General features: G+C 40.3%; 1 protein-coding gene across 1 annotated transcript in view; it reads left to right on the top strand.

The window, feature by feature from the left end:
- The window catches only part of LOC131939787 (ankyrin repeat domain-containing protein 63-like), a gene marked incomplete at its 3' end in the record, with an annotated part of 70058 nt that extends 50044 nt beyond the window's left edge, over nt 1–20014 (top strand). The window contains exon 3 of the mRNA XM_059298284.1: nt 19837–20014. Within this exon, the coding sequence (XP_059154267.1) occupies nt 19837–20014 (178 nt within the window). The remainder of the gene's footprint in view (nt 1–19836) is intronic.
- Nucleotides 20015–20502: the final 488 nt, after the last annotated feature.

Consider the following 20502-nt stretch of genomic DNA (forward strand, 5'->3'; position numbering starts at 1 on the left):
GTCATACGCCTACTCCCACTTTACCTATAATTTAGACGTCATTGATTTTAATTTAAATGGATGAAGGTGGACTCAACTGATGGAACTGTTTTTGTTTAAATTATTTTTTTCTCTCCATTTGTTAAGCTTTTACTGTAAACTTAAATTCATAAATTGATACATTTCCGTTAGGAGATTGCGGTTGACGTCACAAAATAGGTTCAGGTGTTTTGTTTTCTGGACACAACTAAATTATAAATTAACCTGTTTTTTTAAAAAACTTTCCTGCTTGACAATGCACAGCACAATCATAGTTATTAAATAGAAGAGTAAAGCTAACCCGGATTTGAACCCGCAACAAATAAATCGTGGGTCGAGCGGTAGGGCGCTCGACTGCTAACACGAGGATCTCGAGTTCGGATCTGTTCGGACTTGTGTCTGCAGAACGTCCCTGAGTTCATCCAGCTCTAATGAGTACCTGCTAGGGAAAGTAAAGACTACTGGGTATAAAGATGACCAAATCATCCATTCATAGACCGCGGTCAGGAAATACGTGAACTCTACTTCATCTGCCCTGTATGATCATTAGGTCCGAAGAAAGAACTGTAAAGTAAATTTAAATTTCCGTTCTCGATCATGACGGTCCATGAAGCAAGTGAAGTAGAGTTCACCTGTTTCTGTGACCTCGGCATATGAAGGGTTAGTCTGTTAAGCACTCTGCCTAGTCGCCTGTGGTTTCCCTAACATGAGTTAGGTACCCATCAGAGCTGGGCGAACTCCGGGACGGTCTACTGACTTGAGCCCGGATTCAAACTTAAGACTTTCGTGTTAACAGGCTAGCGCATTAGGAGTCCTTTTTTATTTGCCGTACAACTTGACTTCGTGCTATCTATTTCAATCAGACATGCTATTCTCTGTAGAATAATTGCATTGATTCTCTTTTTATAGATTAATGAGTGCAACTAGGTGAACTCCCCCCCCCCCCTCTATCCCCAATCCCGTAATGTCACGTGATTATAACAAGATAACCGTTACAGACTTTGAAACTTTGTAGTTTGGAACTTCAAAAAAAAAAAAAACCGAATGAAACAATTGTCCTTCAATTGAACTCAACAATCGCTTCCCGTCCAACCGTTTTAAGCTGATCTTAATTACCCTTATAAAAGACAATTAGTTTAATTAAATCTTCGTTTATCCCGGTCCTGCCGTCCCTATCTGCACTCTATAACCTCACGTCTCACCATTCAACCCCACCCCCCTCCAAAATCCCCCAAGTTGTGTCCGAATGTATCCAACCACGCCATCTTGATAACCCTTTCATTCCCCTTTTCATCTTTAAAAAAAAAAAAAAAAAACCCTGATCGTGTCACATGATTTCATAGCCTCCAATCGCGACCTCCCGCTGCGCAGAAATCTGCGCACGCAGCCTGTATTGGACTCCACTTTCGTTTTGCCCCTACTTAATCAGCCAATCGAATCCTAAAACGTGTTTATTTTTTTACATCCCTTGAAGATGATATTTTTTTGCGTTTTTTTTTAAAAATATTTTTTACTGTCATATTTTTTCTATCCGATGACTCCATTTTCTTTTAAACTTTAAACCTGCACTAGAGAAGGCGTGTCATCTCTGTTGATAGTTCAATTGTTCGCTTGATGTATTACTGCACTGGCATCATAAGAAAATGGGTTTATGCTTTTAAGGGTCGCCCATAAATGACGTCAAACTTATTAAGTCGGGTTAAGCCCCCCCCCTTACCCCCCCCCCCCCCCCATAAGGTATATAAGCACTCTATTTAAAAAAAAAACAGATATCTAACCAAGCGATACAAAGTTGCCACCCCCACCCCATTTCATAATAACATGAACATATTTTTCATCGTCTGTTATCTTTTGGGAGAATATTATAAGTGAACATTTGTCATGTTGTGGCATGGTTTGTAAACCGAAGTCCTTTAAGGTACACACTTGACAAAAAATGAACTCACCCCCCCCCCCCCCCCCCATTCAGTGGTGTGAAGTCACATACCGACATTCCTTCACAAGCTAATAACAAATGTGTTAAAAGGGATGTTATAACTTTGCATAAGTTTGTATTATAATTTTGTATGACTGTGTCTGATAATGTGTGTATGGTTTTGTCTTATAATTTGTATTACTTTGTCTTATAACATCGCATGACTTTGTCTTATAACTTGCATGACTTTGTTTTATAACTTTGTATGACTTTGTTTTATAACATTGTATGACTTAAGTCTAGTAACTCCTATGACTTTCTGTTATAACTTTGAACGACTTTGTTTTATAATGTTGTATGACTTACGTCTAGTAACTTGTATGACTTTCTGTAATAACTTTGTATGACTCTCATCCTATCTCTGTAAAAATATAACATGATATTTTTTGGTAGGCCAGACAAACAAATACAGAACAACAAAATTCGATCGTTTTATTTTATATTTTTCTCAAATAGATCTACTAGCTATTAATTTTTTTAATGGGGCGGGGAGGGGGTTTAATCTGACCATGACCTTGACGACAGATTCATCGTGAATAATTACCTAATTAGTTTTGTAAAAATAGCTATAAAAAAAATTCCGATTTACGAAAAAATAGTTTTTTATATAAATCTATAATTTATTTTTAAATTATTCCAATCAAATTAACTAAGTATAGAAAAGTGTTGAATAGTTTTCAAAATTGTGTCATTGACAAGTAACAATTCTCTCCCCTGATAATTATCCTTCCTTCATCAAAATAATACTTCATTTTAATCGTGATTGTTTGTTTTTCGAGCTGTCGAGATTAAGGAATACATTTCAAATTTACCCACAAACCAGTTACATCAGCTTGACAATGTATGCAATTTCCGGGGAATGTAACGGAAAATGAAGTCTATAATTGTCTGTTTGCGTTTGGAAATTTCCTCCAGTTTACAGGCTGTCCAAAGCGAGGCTAATTAATTAGACTTACCTCGGCCAAGTTTATTTTGTTGACAATTTATTTGTGATTTTTATTTGTCAATTTTTTTGTCATTTTTATTTATCAATTTATTTGTCATTTTTATGTGTCAATTTGTTTGTCATTTTTATGTGTCAATTTGTTTACCATTTTTATTTGTCAATTTGTCATTTTAATTATTAATTTATTTGTCATTTTTATTTGTAATTTTTATTTGTCAGCCAATGTATTTGACATTTCTCACTTTGTCATTTTATTTAACAATTTATCTGTCGATTTACTTATCCATTTCTTACATCTATGTTTCAATCGATATTCCTTTTCGGTTCGTAGATCAACGCTTCCGTGTCTTCAGTCTTCGCCAGTGTTTCTTCCAGACTTTTTTCTCCGGGGGAGGGGGGGGGGGGGGGCAACTGGAAATTTTCGGGGGGGGGGGGACAACACTGTCAAAAGTATATAATTTTCTATATAATTTCCATTTCGTTCGGGGGGGGGGGGGAGGGAGGGGGCGGTAGACTTTCTTCGGGTAAGGTGGAGGGGGGGGGGGGGCGGAAGCCACCCGAAGAGATTCCTGAAAGAAACTCTGGTCTTCGCCCAGAATGTTATAGTTGAACCAGGCTCTCTATCTCTTGTTATCAGGTACCTGATCGGTTGTTTTAAGATTATTGTAACAAACAATCAACTCACATTTTCTTATTTGTGCCCAAGACACATAGAGCAGATGAAGTAGAATTTATCTGTTTCAATGACTTCGGCTTATAAGGGGATAATGTGTTTAGCACTGTGCCCAGCCGCCCGTGTATTCCCTAACGTCAGTATGTACCCACTAGAGCTGGCTGGACTCAGGACGTTTTACTGATTTGAACACGAACTCAAGACTTTTGGGTTATCAGTCTAGCGCTCTACGCCCAGGCCATGCCGTCTTAACTAACAATATTTGATCGTAACTAACAAGAAATGGGCGTGTAGGTCCGCAGAAACGCGTCATCTGTAGTATTTCCGGTAAACAACAAAATAGTTAAAATAGTGATTAAAATAGTTTTAGAAAAAATGAATCACAGGTTTTAGATTATTCAATATTAAATATTAAAGGCGTTTTCTGAAATTTGTTTTAATAAAAGGGCGCTTTTTATATAGGTCAGTTGTGATGAATATATGACAACGCAATGACTGTCCAGTACCCAGTGCCTAGTGCCCTCTGTCCACTGCCTAGTGCCCACTGCCTAGTGCCCACTGCCCAGTGCCTAGAGCCCTCTGCCCACTGCCCTGTGCCTAGAGCCCAGTTTGAATCTTCTAGAAAGATACCCGAAATATGCTCACCCCAAAATCAATGCACGTTCTTGTCCTTACACGCGGACCAAGTGGACAAGATGGGGAGGGGGCGGGGGGTCCTTCAATTCAACACTTTGTCGGTGCACTTTAGTGAGCAAAATAAAAATAGAACTGACTCAATGTCTGCGTCGTCTGACTCAACGTCGGCGTCATCTGATCAACGTCGGCGTCATCTGATCAACGTCGGCGTCATATGACGCCTCCCCAAATAATAATAGCAAGGGTGAGGCAAGAAACATCATATCCGTTAGACGGGCCAGTCGTGTTGTTTATGATAGTGTTTGTCATCATGTCTGGGTAATCTTGTTTCATCACGTTCTGTCATTAATAGAAAGTTGATTACATTTGGTAATGAAAAATATGTTTTATTACATGTAAGCTTATATCAACATTCTCTCTAGTCCAAAAGCGAAACAGAATTGTATGAATGAGTGCATAAAGCCCTGTTAAATTTATATAAAACAAAATTACACTTTATTAATTGATAATGATAGGAGATAGTGTATAGCGGGCATGATTGCTAACTCCAAAAGTCCTTAGTTTGCCAGGGACTGCAACCCATCTAGGAGAGATAACTAAGATCAAACTACTACTGCCTTGCAAGTTGTTCTTTTGTGGATAAGGGCTATGAAAGTAAATACAGAGAGGAAAAGTAGACGGAAGTCGAAATCAACGGGCTATATGGCGCCTAATATTTTGACACGTAATACTTAATTTTTTTTTTTGGAGGACACACTTCAGTACTAAAATACGAACGACAATGAAGAAATAATTATTGAAAAGCAGTTAGAATATTAATTTAGACATCAAGTCAGATACCATATAAAATGAAAGAGCATCATTTCAAACTTGATGCCAAACACAATGCAAGAGACATTAAAAGCCTCAACATTTAAACACCACATTAAAAAAAAACACTTTAAAGACAACATTCAAACGTTCCATCAAAAAATACTTTAAACACCACATGTAAATACCACTCCAGACACCATAAATAAACAGCACTTAAACACCACACGGAAACACCACTTCGGACATTTTAAATAAATACCACTTCAGACACCATAAGTAAACATTAATTTAAAAACCATGTGTAATCACCACTATCACCACCATAAAAACACCACCTAAGACACTAAAAGTAAACACCACTTCATAAACCTCACGTTAACACCACTTCAGACACCACAATTATGTAAACACCACTTCAGACACCCAAGCTAGCGCCAAACCCCCCATCACTCCCCTTGTTTACAACACCCTTCATGTTGTGCTGACAGCCCATCTACACCACCATGTCAGATCCTCTCCTGCACTATAAATTCCAGACTAAATTGGAACCGTACTACTTGTTTCATTTTGTTTCGTTCCTTAGAATCTCCCCATCAAATTTACGTCTAATTTTTAATTTACTCTTACAAAGCTTTCAACGCCATCGCGTATTCATTGAATTTAAATTATTGATGGAAATCCGCAATGATGGTCAAATCGTGTTTTCTCGCTAGATTTGTTTTAATCTGTAGGAAACGTTATTAGGAGCTTAAGAAATAGTAGGCTATTGGGAAAGTTGACTTAGGAGCAATCGGCCTTTCTGAAAGTTGTCTTTGGAGACATTGTTGTTTAGGAAATAAGTTTTTAATTATTCGTCCTTAAGTAAAATTGACTTTCGCTGAAAAACAGCCTTTTGGAAAGAAGACTTTCGTTCCATCGGCCTTTCATTTAGTTGATTTTCGAATAATCAGCCATTTGGAAAGTTGCATTCGGAGCAGTCGGCCTTTCGAGCAATCGGCCATTAGGAAAGTTGCTCGTTGAGCAATCTCCCTTTCGTATAATCGGATTTTGAACAATCGGCCTTTAGAAAAGTTGCCTTTTGAGCAATCGGCATTTCGAATAGTTGGCTTTTACAGCAATCGGCCTTTTGATTAGTTGCTTTTGAGCAATCGGCCTTCCGGAAATTTAACAATCGAGCACTCAAATGTTTTGAATAGCAGTTGTCTAATAGTCTGCATTAACTTATTTTATCCTTAAATCAAAAAAATTGGAACATTATTGTGCGAAAAGTATTTCTATTTCATTTGTATTATTCGTTTAATACTCTGCATATTCATATAAGTTTATCCTTAAATCAGCAAAACTTAGAAAATTTTGTGCGAGACTTATTTATAGTTCATCGACGATATTGATTGATTTTAAATGGACTGGAGACTTAATTTTTTAAACTTAATTATTAGAAATGATGCTGTAATCTTAATTGGCCACTAGCAATCAATAGTGTCACCAAATGTGACACCTTATGTGTGAGACAATTTTTAAAATCGTAAATCAAGGATTGGAAACGCATGTGGGCCTTTTGACGTGTCGGCATTTGCCACTATCGGCGTTTTATCCGAATCTCAACGTATTTTTATTTTGTAAATGCTAGTCTATTCCCCCTCCACTATACTGCTAGGCGGCCCCATGTGTAATGGGCACAAAATAAAAAGATGATGACCGAACCCTTATAGAAATAAATTACACTCTTAACATACCGCTATAGAAATGTTTCGCACCCGACCATGTAGCTGCCCTTAGGTTCATAAATATCTCGCGACTTGTCATGACGTGTTGTGCACAAACGAGTGATGACGTCGCCCAGCACGTGCAAGCCTTCACACGTGCGTCTCAAGCAATCATCAAATTACGCAACGGCTCAGTCAGACCGGATGTGACGCTACTTGTCTAAGTGCCGGCAAGTGGACTTGATGCTTTTTTTTTGCGGTTCCGGTTGCGACAGCTATGTGCCGGCTAGTGCAAATACTTTTTATTTTTGCCGGCTAGTTCAGATACCGTTATATTTGCCGATTAGTGCAGATATTTTTATGTTTGCCGGCTAGTGCAGATACATTTATGTTTGCCGGCTAGTGCAGATACTTTTTATGTTTACCGGTTAGTGCAGATACTGTTTTGTTTTCCGGCTAGTGCAGATACTGTTATGTTTTCCGGCTAGTGCAGATACTGTTATGCTTTCCGGCTAGTGCAGATACTTTTATGTTTGCCGCTTAGTGGAGATTCTGTTATGTTTGCCGGATAGTGCATATAATGTTTTGTTTGCCGGCTAGTGCAGTTAATGTTGTGTGTGCCGGCATGTACAGATTTCTTCATGAGCTGTTTCAGTTATGTTCCCCAAAGCCAGTTAATCGGAATTTACTGCGGCGAGGCCTGCCTGGCTATTGGGAGTTCTCTCCTGAGCCGGTAATGTCCGTGTCACGGAAGTTCACATACTGTATGCCGGCTAGTTTATTCCGGCTGCTACTATTAACATTTCAAAACCAACCGGAAAATGTACAACTATTACTCGTACCGTTGTAACCGTATTTCAGTGTGTGGTTTTTTTTGGCTGAAAAATTACGTTATACATTACTAAAAACGATTCATGTGGAAACCAACTTAACTCACAAAAAACCAGCCATCCAACCCAACCACACCTACAGATACACACACACACATATATACACACGCATTCTCAGATGCTCACACACACTCACACATACACACACTCACAGATACACTCACAGACACACACACACTTACACACATACAGATTTACACACGTCATAAACTTCAAAAGAGATGTTGTTTTTCACAGGTGAAAATGTGTTCTTTGCCAAAGTCAGTTTTTTTAGGCTGAATGATCGGAGATGCACTTAGAATTTAAATGTGCAAACTTTAGGCATAACTTGAGTGCAGTTTCCAAAAACTATCCAGTTGTATACTAGTAGGCAAGAGGTGGTGTGCTAGTAGGCAAGAGGTGGTGTGCTAGTAGGCAAGAGGTGGTGTGCTAGTAGGCAAGAGGTGGTGTGCTAGTAGGCAAGAGGTGGTGTGCTAGTAGGCAAGAGGTGGTGTGCTAGTAGGCAAGAAGTGGTGTGCTAGTAGGCAAGAGGTGGTGTGCTAGTAGGCAAAAGGCAATTTGCTAGTAGGCAAGAGGCAATGTGCTAGGAAGCAAGAGGTGGTGTGCTAGTAGGCAAGAGGCAATTTGCTAGTAGGCAAGAGGCAATGTGCTAGTAGGCAAGACGTGGTGTGCTAGTAGGCAAAAGGCAATGTGCTAGTAGGCAAGAGGTGGTGCGCTAGTAGGCAAGAGGTGGTGCGCTAGTAGGAAAGAGGTGGTGCGCTAGTAGGCAAGAGGTGGTGCGCTTGTAGGCAAGAGGTGGTGTGCTAGTAGGCAAGAGGTGGTGTGCTAGTAGGCAAGAGGTGGTGGGCTAATAGGCAAGAGGTGGTGCGCTAGTAGGCAAGAGGTGGTGCGCTAGTAGGCAAGAGGTGGTGCGCTAGTAGGCAAGAGGTGGTGCGCTAGTAGGAAAGAGGTGGTGCGCTAGTAGGCAAGAGGTGGTGCGCTAGTAGGCAAGAGGTGGTGTGCTAGTAGGCAAGAGGTGGTGTGCTAGTAGGCAAGAGGTGGTGGGCTAATAGGCAAGAGGTGGTGCGCTAGTAGGCAAGAGGTGGTGCGCTAGTAGGAAAGAGGTGGTGCGCTAGTAGGCAAGAGGTGGTGCGCTAGTAGGCAAGAGGTGGTGTGCTAGTAGGCAAGAGGCAGTGTACTAGTAGGCAAGAGGTGGTGCGCTAGTAGGCAAGAGTTGGTGTGCTAGTAGGCAAGAGGCAATGTACTAGTAGGAAAGAGGTGGTGCGCTAGTAGGCAAGAGGTGGTGCGCTAGTAGGCAAGAGGTGGTGTGCTAGTAGGCAAGAGGCAGTGCGCTAGTAGGCAAGAGGTGGTGTGTTAGTAGGCAAGAGGTGGTGTGCTAGTAGGCAAGAGGCAGTGTGCTAGTAGGCAAGAGGCGGTGTGCTAGTAGGCAAGAGGTGGTGCGCTAGTAGGCAAGAGGTGGTGCGCTAGTAGGCAAGAGGTGGTGGGCTTATAGGCAAGAGGTGGTGCGCTAGTAGGCAAGAGGTGGTGCGCTAGTAGGAAAGAGGTGGTGGGCTAATAGGCAAGAGGTGGTGTGCTAGTAGGCAAGAGGTGGTGTGCTAGTAGGCAAGAGGTGGTGTGCTAGTAGGCAAGAGGTGGTGCGCTAGTAGGCAAGAGTAGTATGCTAGTAGGCAAGAGGTGGTTTGCTGGTAGGCAAGAGGTGGTGTGCTAGTAGGCAAGAGGTGGTGTGCTAGTAGGCAAGAGGTGGTGTGCTAGTAGGCAAGAGGTGGTGTGCTAGTAGGCAAGAGGTGGTGTGCTAGTAGGCAAGAGTAGTATGCTAGTAGGAAAGAGGTGGTGTGCTGGTAGGCAAGAGGTGGTGTGCTAGTAGGCAAGAGGCAGTGTGCTAGTAGGCAAGAAGTTGGTGTGCTAGTAGGCAAGAGGTGGTATGCTAGTAGGCAAGAGGTAATGTGCTAGTAGGCAAGAGGTGGTGTGCTAGTAGGCAAGAAACAATGTGCTAGTAGGCAAGAGGTGGTATGCTAGTAGGCAAGAGGTGGTGTGCTAGTAGGCAAGAGGTGGTGTGCTAGTAGGCAAGAGTAGTGTGCTAGTAGGCAAGAGGTGGTGTGCTAGTAGGCAAGAGGCGGTGTGCTAGTAGGCAAGAGGTGGTGTGCTAGTAGGCAAGAGGTGGTGTGCTAGTAGGCAAGAGTAGTGTGCTAGTAGGCAAGAGGGGTGTGCTAGTAGGCAAGAGGTGGTGTGCTAGTAGGCAAGAGGCGGTGTGCTAGTAGGCAAGAGGCAATGTATTAGTAGGCAAGAGGCAATGCGCTCATAGGCAAGACGCATTATCTAAATGAGTGAGGGATGAATGGGACAGCTGATAGGTACTTTATGGTAACATAATAGGTAAGCGGGGTGAGTGATGGTTATAGAATAATTAAGCGGGGTGGATTAAGGTTAACATAATAGGTAAGATGAGTTATTTATGGTGACAGAATAGGAAAGGGCTTGAGAATAACTCCAGAATTTATAAATGTGTGTGTGAGCAATGTATTGTGTAGGTGAGTGACGTTAACCGAGTATGTAAGTGTGTGAGTGAGTGATGTTAACCGAGTATGCAATTGTGTAAGTGAGTGACGTTAACCGAGTATGTAATTGTGTAGGTGAGTGACGTTAACCGAGTATGTAAGTGTGTGAGTGGGTGATGTTAACTTAGTATGTAAGTGTGTAAGTGCGTGATATTAACAGAGTATGCAAGTGTGTGGGTAAGCGATGGTAACTGAATAGGTATGTAGCGGAGTAAAGGTAACTGAAAAGGTAAAAAGTAGAATAAACACAACAACAACAGCATATTGAAGTAAACATATAGACCCATGCTTGCTTTACAAAAAAATGATCTCATGCTGAATACATATTTAAATATATTTACAGAGTTTAACTATTGTCATAATTGTATGCTTTGTAACTTCTAAGATGCTGAATGAATGAAATTTATTAATATTCTGTTTACCTCTAAAGTTTAACTATTTCTGACTTTCTAGTTCAAATCACAACACATTGTAAACATTTCACCCCCCCCCCCCCTCACATCCCCCCTCCCCACGCCCCCACGGTACCATTTCACACCTCTGACCGGCTTCCTCTGTGAACTTCCGGTCACAGTTCCGGTTAATTCCAGCTGACCAGCCGGACGCTGGCCAGTGCCAGAATTAACTCTCATAACGTCGGCTGCTAATCTGGCTCCGTGCTGCTGTCGTTCAGATTGTTGTGGCCCTTGGTATTGATATTCCCGGGAGCGAGGGAGGGATGAGCGTCTACGAATTGGGATACAGTGGGGGGGGGGGGGAGAGTGTGTTGGGTGGGGGTGGTAGATACTTGATGAAATTATCTTTAATTAAATACTGTCTTTCTGCTGTTTCATTGGCCCATAATATTGCATAATTTTGTTCTTTCAATGATCAATAATATTACAGAATTTTTCTGTTTTATTGAACCATAATATTACATAATCCTATTCATTCATTGACCCATAATATTGCATAATCTAGTTCTTTTATTGATCCATAATATTGCATAATCTTGTTCTTTCATTGACCTTCAATATTACAGAATCTTGCTGTTTTATTGGCCTATAATATTACAGAATCTTGCTCTTTCATTGTTTCATAGACCCATAATATTACACAATCTCGCTGTTTCATTAAAACATAATAATAAAAAATGACCTTCAAATTGAAGTGACCCATACTAAAATGAAGCAACCCTCTGTTATATTAAACCACGACGAAACAGCGACTTCTCTGTTGTATTAAACCACGACGAAACAGCGCCGTCTCTTTTGTATTTAACCACGACGAAACAGCGACTTCTCTGTTGTATTAAACCACGACGAAACAGCGACTTCTCTGTTGTATTAAACCACGACGAAAAAGCGACTTCCCTGTTGTATTAAACCACGACGAAAAAGCGACTTCTCTGTTGTATTAAACCACGACGAAACAGCGACTTCTCTGTTGTATTAAACCACGACGAAAAAGCGACTTCTCTGTTATATTAAACCACGACGAAACAGCGACTTCTCTGTTGTATTAAACCACGACGCAACAGCGACTTCTCTGTTGTATTAAACCACGACGAAACAGCGACTTCTCTGTTGTATTAAACCTTACGAAACAAAGACTTCTCTGTCGTATTAAACCAGGACGAAACATCGCCGTCTCTGTTGTATTAAACCACGACGAAACAGCGACTTCTCTGTCGTATTAAACCACGACGAAACAGCGTCTTCTCTGTCGTGTCGTATTAAACCACGACGAAACAGCGACTTCTCTGTTGTATTAAACCACAACGAAACAGCGTCTTCTCTGTTGTATTTAACCACGACGAAACAACGACTTCTCTGTTGTATTAAACCAGGACGAAACAGCGTCTTCTCTCTTATGATTGATACGAGTGACCTTCCATATGAAACATCCTCTTAGCCCCGACGGCGAAAAGCAAGTTGGTCGTTTATTGGATGAGGGATAATAAATCGGCCGGACTCTTTGGGGGCACTTGTCCGATCGTTTCTGTTGTCATATATTTATTCTGTTTCCATAGCTACTGGCTTGAATATTTTAATACAGGTTTTTTTTTTCGCTAGAGAATTATTACGTCAAGAAAATAATGAATTAGGAAACGTAGACAAGATTGGTTAAAAATTAAGAACACCTTTCATGTAAAAATCACTAACCTTTCTTGTTACAGTAATTGACCTTTCAATTTTACAGTAATTGACCTTTCATGTTACAGTAATTGACCTTTCAATTTTACAGTAAGGGGTCATCCATAAATGACGTCACGCTTTTTTGGACGATTTTTACCTCCCCCCTCCCCTCCGTCACACGTCGTCACAAAAAGCAAGACACCCCCCTAAAATGACGTCACACCTCAGCCTACAACCCTCCTCAATTTTTCTAAAATCTTGTCTGAACTCTGTCAAAAAAGGGTATTTTAATCAATTCCTATTACAATTTATTAAAACAGTTATCTAAAACGCGAAATAACGTCTAAAATTCGTTTTCTAACATTGCTTTTTTATAATGCAAAAGAGTGACTTCGCACCACCTGACCCCTCCCCCCTCCCCTCATCACACACCGTCACAAAATCACGGACCACCCCCCCTCCCCCTACGAGTGTGACGTCATTTTTGGACGACCCCTAATTGACTTTACTTATAAACGTCTTTGACGTTTTATATTACCGCAATTGACCTGTTCATGCTAAAGTATTTTACCTTTCATGTTATGGCCGTTGACCTGTTGTGGAATACCCTTTACTGCAGCATATTTTGAAAAAATTCTCTCCATTTCCATAGGAAGCTAGCATTGAAAAAAATTACATTTCGTTTATAAATTAAAAATATTTTTATAAAATATTTTATAGTGTCAATTTAATTTTTGAAGGTTTTGGCCCTTTACTTTAGTGCAGCCATCACAACCTTAAAACATATGGTCAACGTATTCCTACACTGATAAGCATCGAGAAACGCCCTGGTTAGGTGCCCCGGGCATTGCATGAAACTTGAATACATCAAAGATGAAAAAAAAAAGATATTACGCCTGGCTTTCTGCCAAAAAACCTCGACTCCAAATAAAACATGCTGGATTTATTTCTCTCTCAAAAATACATGTCGTAGTTAGGAAGTAATTTATCTAAGGATGCAGTTGGCATTGTCTCCCTCTAATTTAGGATCACGTTTGAGTTTTCTCCCCTTTCTATAATCTACACTGAGCCTGACCCTAACTCGGCATTGAGATATTGAGTTGAGGGTTTTGTTGATGGTTTCTTGATGCTCGTTCGCAATGACGTCACACCATCAAGTTGTCCATTAGAATCATAGTGACCGTGTCTTATTACTTCTGCTTTACATTGTCATCATGTCCAAACCAGAGGCGTAGCGATGGGGGGGGGGGGGCAGGCGGGGGGGGGGGGACATATGTCCCCGGGAGCCGACCGTAGGGGCGCCACAATGGGTTGGAAAAAGTAATCGAAAGTTTGAGGTGGGGGTGCAACAAATCAAAAGTTTGAGCAGGGGGGGGTGCAAATTGAAAGTTTGTCCCCGGGCGCGGGAAGGGTCGTTACGCCTCTGTGTCCGACTTAACGAATATAACCTAGTCCAACAGATTAATCACCACGTTATGTACTGAATACCCTTACTAAACATTTATAAGCGACGCACACTTTTCTGTATAGGTGTCTGAATAATGGTGCCTTATTATATATTGAATTCAAGTCTTGTGGTAAATTGAAAAAACAGAGAATGTAGGTCTTCGTTGTCTTGTGCGGCGTGGTAACATCAAAGGCATCGGATCTGAGAACAAAGTGTCGGCTTTTTCATAATGGAGCAGTAGGATAGGTTTGTCCAGTGGCGTAGCGAGGTCAGGTGTCACCCGGTGCGGCACTTAATGGTGTCACCCCCCCCCCCCCCTTAAATTTTTCTATAAATATATATACATATATAAATATATATATATACATATATAAATATATACATATATAAATATATATACATATATAAATATATATATATATATATACATATATAAATATATACATATATAAATATATATACATATAAATATATATATATATATATATATATATATATATATATATATATATATATATGTAACTAGGGGAAGTTACCAAGAGACATAACGTGTTACAGTCTGACGTCACAGTGCAGGTGTTGGCTGATGCCAAGGCGTAATATCTCGGGAAGCGATACGAAAGACGGTCTGTCAACTTTGATGTGACAGGATGCAGGTGGCTTATTAAAATCGGACTGTACGACAGAAGCGGCGTAATTAACAGTCTGATGTAACGATTAGAATCGATTACAATTACGATTATGATAGGACCGAATATGAGTACGATTATGAAGGGGATATAAGGAAGGCGACGGCTGAGCTCGAGGTCTCAGAAGGTCTCAGAAAGTCGGTCTGTCTCTCAGAAGGTCTGTCAGTCAGTCCGTCAGTCTCTCTCTCTCAGTGAGTCTGTGTGGCAGTATCCAGTTGGTTATATTGTGTTAAGAAGGACGTTAGACATGTGTATTCAGTTAGATGAAGCCTAGTGAGGACTGTTGGGGGTCCGTTGATTCAGACTATTATTGTGAAACATCTCTCTTGATTCATTATATTATTGTGAAGCATTCTTTGATTCATGTAATAAAAGGATCAATAATGAACCTGCATCTTCGAGTATCTATGCTGTGGTCAATGTTGTGTGGAATGAGTGGTTAGACTCGGGAAGGTCACATTTGGCGTTGTCGCCAGGGTAGCCAGAGACTCGTTACATTTGGCGTTGTCGGCAGGATAGACTCGGGGACTCGTTACATTTGGCTCTGCGAGCAGGATAAGTCTCGTTACATATATATATATATATATATATATATATATATATATATATATATATATATACATATATAAATATATACATATATAAATATATACATATATAAATATATATACATATTTATATACATATACATATATATCTTTATATATATATAAGTATTCACATATTTTTTTAATGTATTTAATTCTACCCCCCCCCCCCCATACATAGATTAAGTTAGTACGATTCTCAACCAAACAGTTTACTTCAGGCATAGTTGAGGCAACGTTGAGTTAGTGTAACTCCCCCCCCCCCCCCAACTCACTCCCCTCCCCCACGGCGATTGCTTTAAACTGTTTTAATATAAAATACTAACGATTTTTTCTATCTATAGTCGGTTCTAAATACAGCTTGATGTAGCATGTTTTCTCTATCAATAGCAGGTTTACGTCATGGTGTCACAACCCCCCCCCCCCCCCCCTCTCCACCCTTGTCAGGATTTGGCAAATTTGCTCTTAAGGACTATTTAACACTAATTAATCACTTAAGTGGAATTATCATTTTTATTTTATAAATTTTGCTTTTTTTTGCCTTGATGTCACCCCCCCTCCCCCTAAATAATGTCACCCAGTGCGCTCCGTACCCCCCCCCCCCCCCACCTCGCTACGCCTCTGCGTCGGAGATGCGAAAAACATGTGTCGGTTCTTTCATAATGGAGCAGTAGGATAGGTTTGTCACTGATATCCGGGCTGGTGATATAAGCTCTCAGATTTGGGAGCCGTCTGCTGTTGTTTTGTGAATTAAATCGTGATGAAGTGGAAGGGAGCAGGGCAGTCAGCTTTAGACCCGTCTAAGGAGAATAATTCCTGAAAAGGTTGGGGGCCGTCTGCTGTTGTTTTGTGAATTAAATCGTGATGAAGTGGAAGGGAGCAGGGCAGTCATCTTTAGACCCGTCCAAGGAGAATAATTCATGAAAAGGTTGGGTACCGTCTGCTGTTGTTTTGTGAATTAAATCGTGATGAAGCAGAAGGGAGCAGGGCAGTCATCTTTAGACCCGTCCAAGGAGAATAATTCATGAAAAGGTTGGGTACCGTCTGCTGTTGTTTTGTGAATTAAATCGTGATGAAGTGGAAGGGAGCAGGGCAGTCATCTTTAGACCTGTCTAAGGAGAATAATTCCTGAAAAGGTTGGGGGCCGTTGGTTTACATTAAGCTGCTAGTACCGTGACATTAGCAGTAACTCTCGACAGCTTTTCGCTAGAGGATTCAGGTACGAAGGCGCAACCCCACTGATGCTGTTGGCAGAGGCGTAGCGACCACCCCCGACGCCTGTGGACAAACTTTCACTTTGGCCCCCAAAATAGTAGTCTATAATTTATTTTCTACTTTTTAGTGCAATAGTACATAAAAGCTTGTTATTAAAACTTTTTGTATGAATTTTTTTTCTCTTTTCTTTTTGTGGATTGAGTTGATGATGTATGGGCTTATTAGTAGAGCTGAAATAAATTTCGGATTAAAGTGAAAAAATGTAAATAACATGAGCAGTCTGAATGTTATGTTGAGTACAGTGAGACACTTCGAATCAAGCTCTCTTCCTTAAGTTTTCAAACAGTTGTTTTAGAGTTTTTTAAAGCGAAAAAATTAAAGCAAAAACGAGTCTGCAAAATCTGCAATGTTTTTAAAAAATCTTACACTCTTTATTAAGAAGAAAATGTTTTCGAAATATTGTGGTTTTTTTAAATTAAATCATCCCAAATTTATAATAAATTTTATATATTTAAATTTTTATTTCAATTCACTTTGATAAGAACCTTTTTTAAAAACAAACTACATATAATGAGTTGTCACTTCTTTAGTAGTAACAATAATGTATGTCCTAATCAACTTTTAAAACTGTAGGTGTGTTTCTACGGGTTATTTCCCTTAAAAAATATATTTTAATTTACTTACTAAAGGGAGGTAACTATTGACAAAATTTTCCATTGATAAGTATTTAACAACTATTTTTTTCCTAATATCAAACGAAAGGGTTAGAATTTCACAATGATACGTTATTTTGTGTTAAGTGTATATTTAAAGAAAAAAAATACAAAAAAAAATACTTATAAAACATGTAACTAACTGCAACTATAACGTGAATTTCAAGACTAATTCAATAATGATAATTTTATGTAGTTTTTTTTTTTAGGTTTTCCTTTGAGTATAAGTGTAGGTGTAGATGTAGGCGTTGATATAGGTGTAGGTTTAGGAGAAGATGCAGATGTTGGTGTAAGTGTAGGTGTAGATATAAGTGTAGGTTAGGAGAAGGTGTAGGCGTTGGTGTAGGTGTAGGTGTAGATATAAGTGTAGATTAGGAGAAGGTGTAGGGGTTGGTGTAAGTGTAGGTGTAGGTATAAGTGTAGGTTAGGAGAAGGTGTAGGGGTTGGTGTAAGTGTAGGTGTAGGTATAAGTGTAGGTTAGGAGAAGGTGTAGGGGTTGGTGTAAGTGTAGGTGTAGGTATAAGTGTAGGTTAGGAGAAGGTGTAGGGGTTGGTGTAAGTGTAGGTGTAGGTATAAGTGTAGGTTAGGAGAAGGTGTAGGGGTTGGTGTAAGTGTAGGTGTAGGTATAAGTGTAGGTTAGGAGAAGGTGTAGGGGTTGGTGTAAGTGTAGGTGTAGGTATAAGTGTAGGTTAGGAGAAGGTGTAGGGGTTGGTGTAAGTGTAGGTGTAGGTATAAGTGTAGGTTAGGAGAAGGTGTAGGGGTTGGTGTAAGTGTAGGTGTAGGTATAAGTGTAGGTTAGGAGAAGGTGTAGGCGTTGGTGTATGTGTGGATGTAGGCGAAGGTGTAGGCGTTGGTGTAAGTGTAGGTGTAGCTGTATTTAAGTGTAGGTGTAGATATAAGTGTAGGTTAGGAGAAGGTGTAGGCGTTGGTGTAAGTGTAGGTGTAGATATAAGTGTAGGTTAGGAGAAGGTGTAGGCGTTGGTGTAAGTGTAGGTGTATGTGTGGATGTAGGTGAAGGTGTAGGCGTTGGTGTAAGTGTAGGTGTAGCTGTATGTAAGTGTAGGTGTAGGTTTAGATAAATGTTTAGGTGTGGGTTAGGTGTGGGGGCGGGCGTGGGTATGGGTGTGGATTTTGTTGCAGGTGTAGTTTTAGCTTAGCGTTAGCATTATTTTTAGTGTTTGTGTTAGGGTTATAAATTGAATATACACAATCAAATTATTTCATAAGCGACCTGCTCTTTTCCTCATTGTTATTTATATAGTGGTTTATTAGGCTACTTAACTTTAAGAAAAAATTGTTTTTTTCTCTTTAGTGCATATAATTAATAGCATGCAATTATAAATTATTTTTCCTAGTCTTGTGGCAACCAAAGTTTAACGAATATTAGGAAAATTAGAAACTGTTTTACTTTTTCGTATCCGAAGTATAAAGATAGATTTCGAATCGGGCAAAATATCCAATTTGAGATTTGGATAAATCTCGACTGGCTACACATCCCTTAGTCGGAAAAACTTATTATTTTTGTATACTTATGTGTCTGTCTGTCTGAGAACATGATACCCTAAGTACCGTTTAAGTTATTTTGAAGAACTTGACATTTAATTGTTATATCGAATTTGTTGTTTTTCTGTCAACTTTTGAGCTATTTCCGGTAACCAGAAATAGTACCTACTGTTCTACCGGTTTCTCAAAAGTCAAAAACTTGAATACCGTTTAATTAAGGGGAACTAAATGTCACATATAGGTATTACATTTTATGCACAGGTATATATTAAAATTTTAACGTTTTCCGGTAACCGGAAGTGGTACTTTACCCTATTTCCGAGGGACAATTTATGTAAACGAATTTCAGTAAAACACTTTATACTTTTCAACTTTTGACAAGTGTCACGTTGTCGCACTAACCCAATGTCACGTTGTCCCACTAACCCAATGTCACGTTGTCGCACTAACACAATGTCACGTTGTCACACTAACACAATGTCACGTTGTCACACTAACACAATACCACGTTGTCACACTAACACAATGTCACGTTGTCACACTAACACAATGTCACATTGTCACACTAACACAATGTCACGTTGTCACACTAACACAATACCACGTTGTCACACTAACACAATGTCACGTTGTCACACTAACACAATGTCACGTTGTCACACTAACCCTATGTCACGTTGTCACACTAACACAATACCACGTTGTCACACTAACCCAATGTCTCGTTGTCACACTAACCCAATGTCACGTTGTCACACTAACACAATGTCACGTTGTCACACTAACACAATACCACGTTGTCACACTAACCCAATGTCACGTTGTCACACTAACAAAATGTCACGTTGTCACACTAACACAATGTCACGTTGTCACACTAACCCAATGTCACGTTGTCACACTAACAAAATGTCACGTTGTCACACTAACACAATGTCACGTTGTCACACTAGCCCAATGTCACGTTGTCACACCAACACAATAACACGTTGTCACACTAACCCAATGTCACGTTGTCACACTAACACAATGTCACGTTGTCACACTAACACAATGTCACGTTGTCACACTTACACAATGTCACGTTGTCACACTTACACAATGTCACGTTGTCACACTCACACAATGTCACGTTGTCACACTAATACAATGTCACGTTGTCACACTCACACAGTGTCACGTTGTCACACTGTCACACTAACACAATGTCACGTTGTTACACTAACACAATGTCACGTTTTCACACTGTCACACTAACACAATTTCTGGTTGTTACACGAACACAATGTCACGCTTTCACACAAACACAATGTCACGTTGTCACACTAACCCAATGTCACGTTGTCTCTCCAGGAGGAAGGCACCAGAGACCACATGGTCCGGCTGCTGAAAGAAGCCGGAGCCGACGTCAACATGAAAGACCGGAACGGTCGCACGGCACTCATCCACGCATGCGAACAGAGGTGCAACGACATTGTCCGGATTCTTATACAGCACTGTAACATCTCCCCGGATATTGAGGATGTGGACGGTAAGTTTAAAAATTATATATGGATTTTTAAAAAATCATCGTGAATTCTGCTTAGTAATGGAGATACTGTTCTGCCCTTTATCCGGTGACTTTACTACGACCGGAGAGAGAGAGAGAGAGAGAGAGAGAGAGAGAGAGAGACACGCACACACACAGACATACACACAAACCCCTTTCGATGAACGTGTACCGCGCCCCCCCCCCCCCTCTCCCGAAACAAAAAAAAAAGTATATACAACATATATAGTTTTACCAGTGTCCACCCCCACCCCTAAAATTAAGTCCGCCCCACCCCCGAAAATGTCTAGTGCACCCCAACCCCCCCCCCCCCCCCCACACACACACACACACGGAGAATAAAAGTCTAAAAAAACACTTCTTACTATTTTATTATTGTAGCTGGATAAACTCTGTTTAGACACTAAATTGGACGTCAACCAGTGCTGATTTTTTTTGGTTCGGTGAAGAGGGGGGGGGGGGGTGAGTGA

This window comes from Physella acuta, unplaced genomic scaffold, assembly GCF_028476545.2.
Source record: "Physella acuta isolate Inbredline_101_S28 unplaced genomic scaffold, ASM2847654v3 ptg000293l, whole genome shotgun sequence".
NCBI lineage: Eukaryota > Metazoa > Mollusca > Gastropoda > Physidae > Physella > Physella acuta.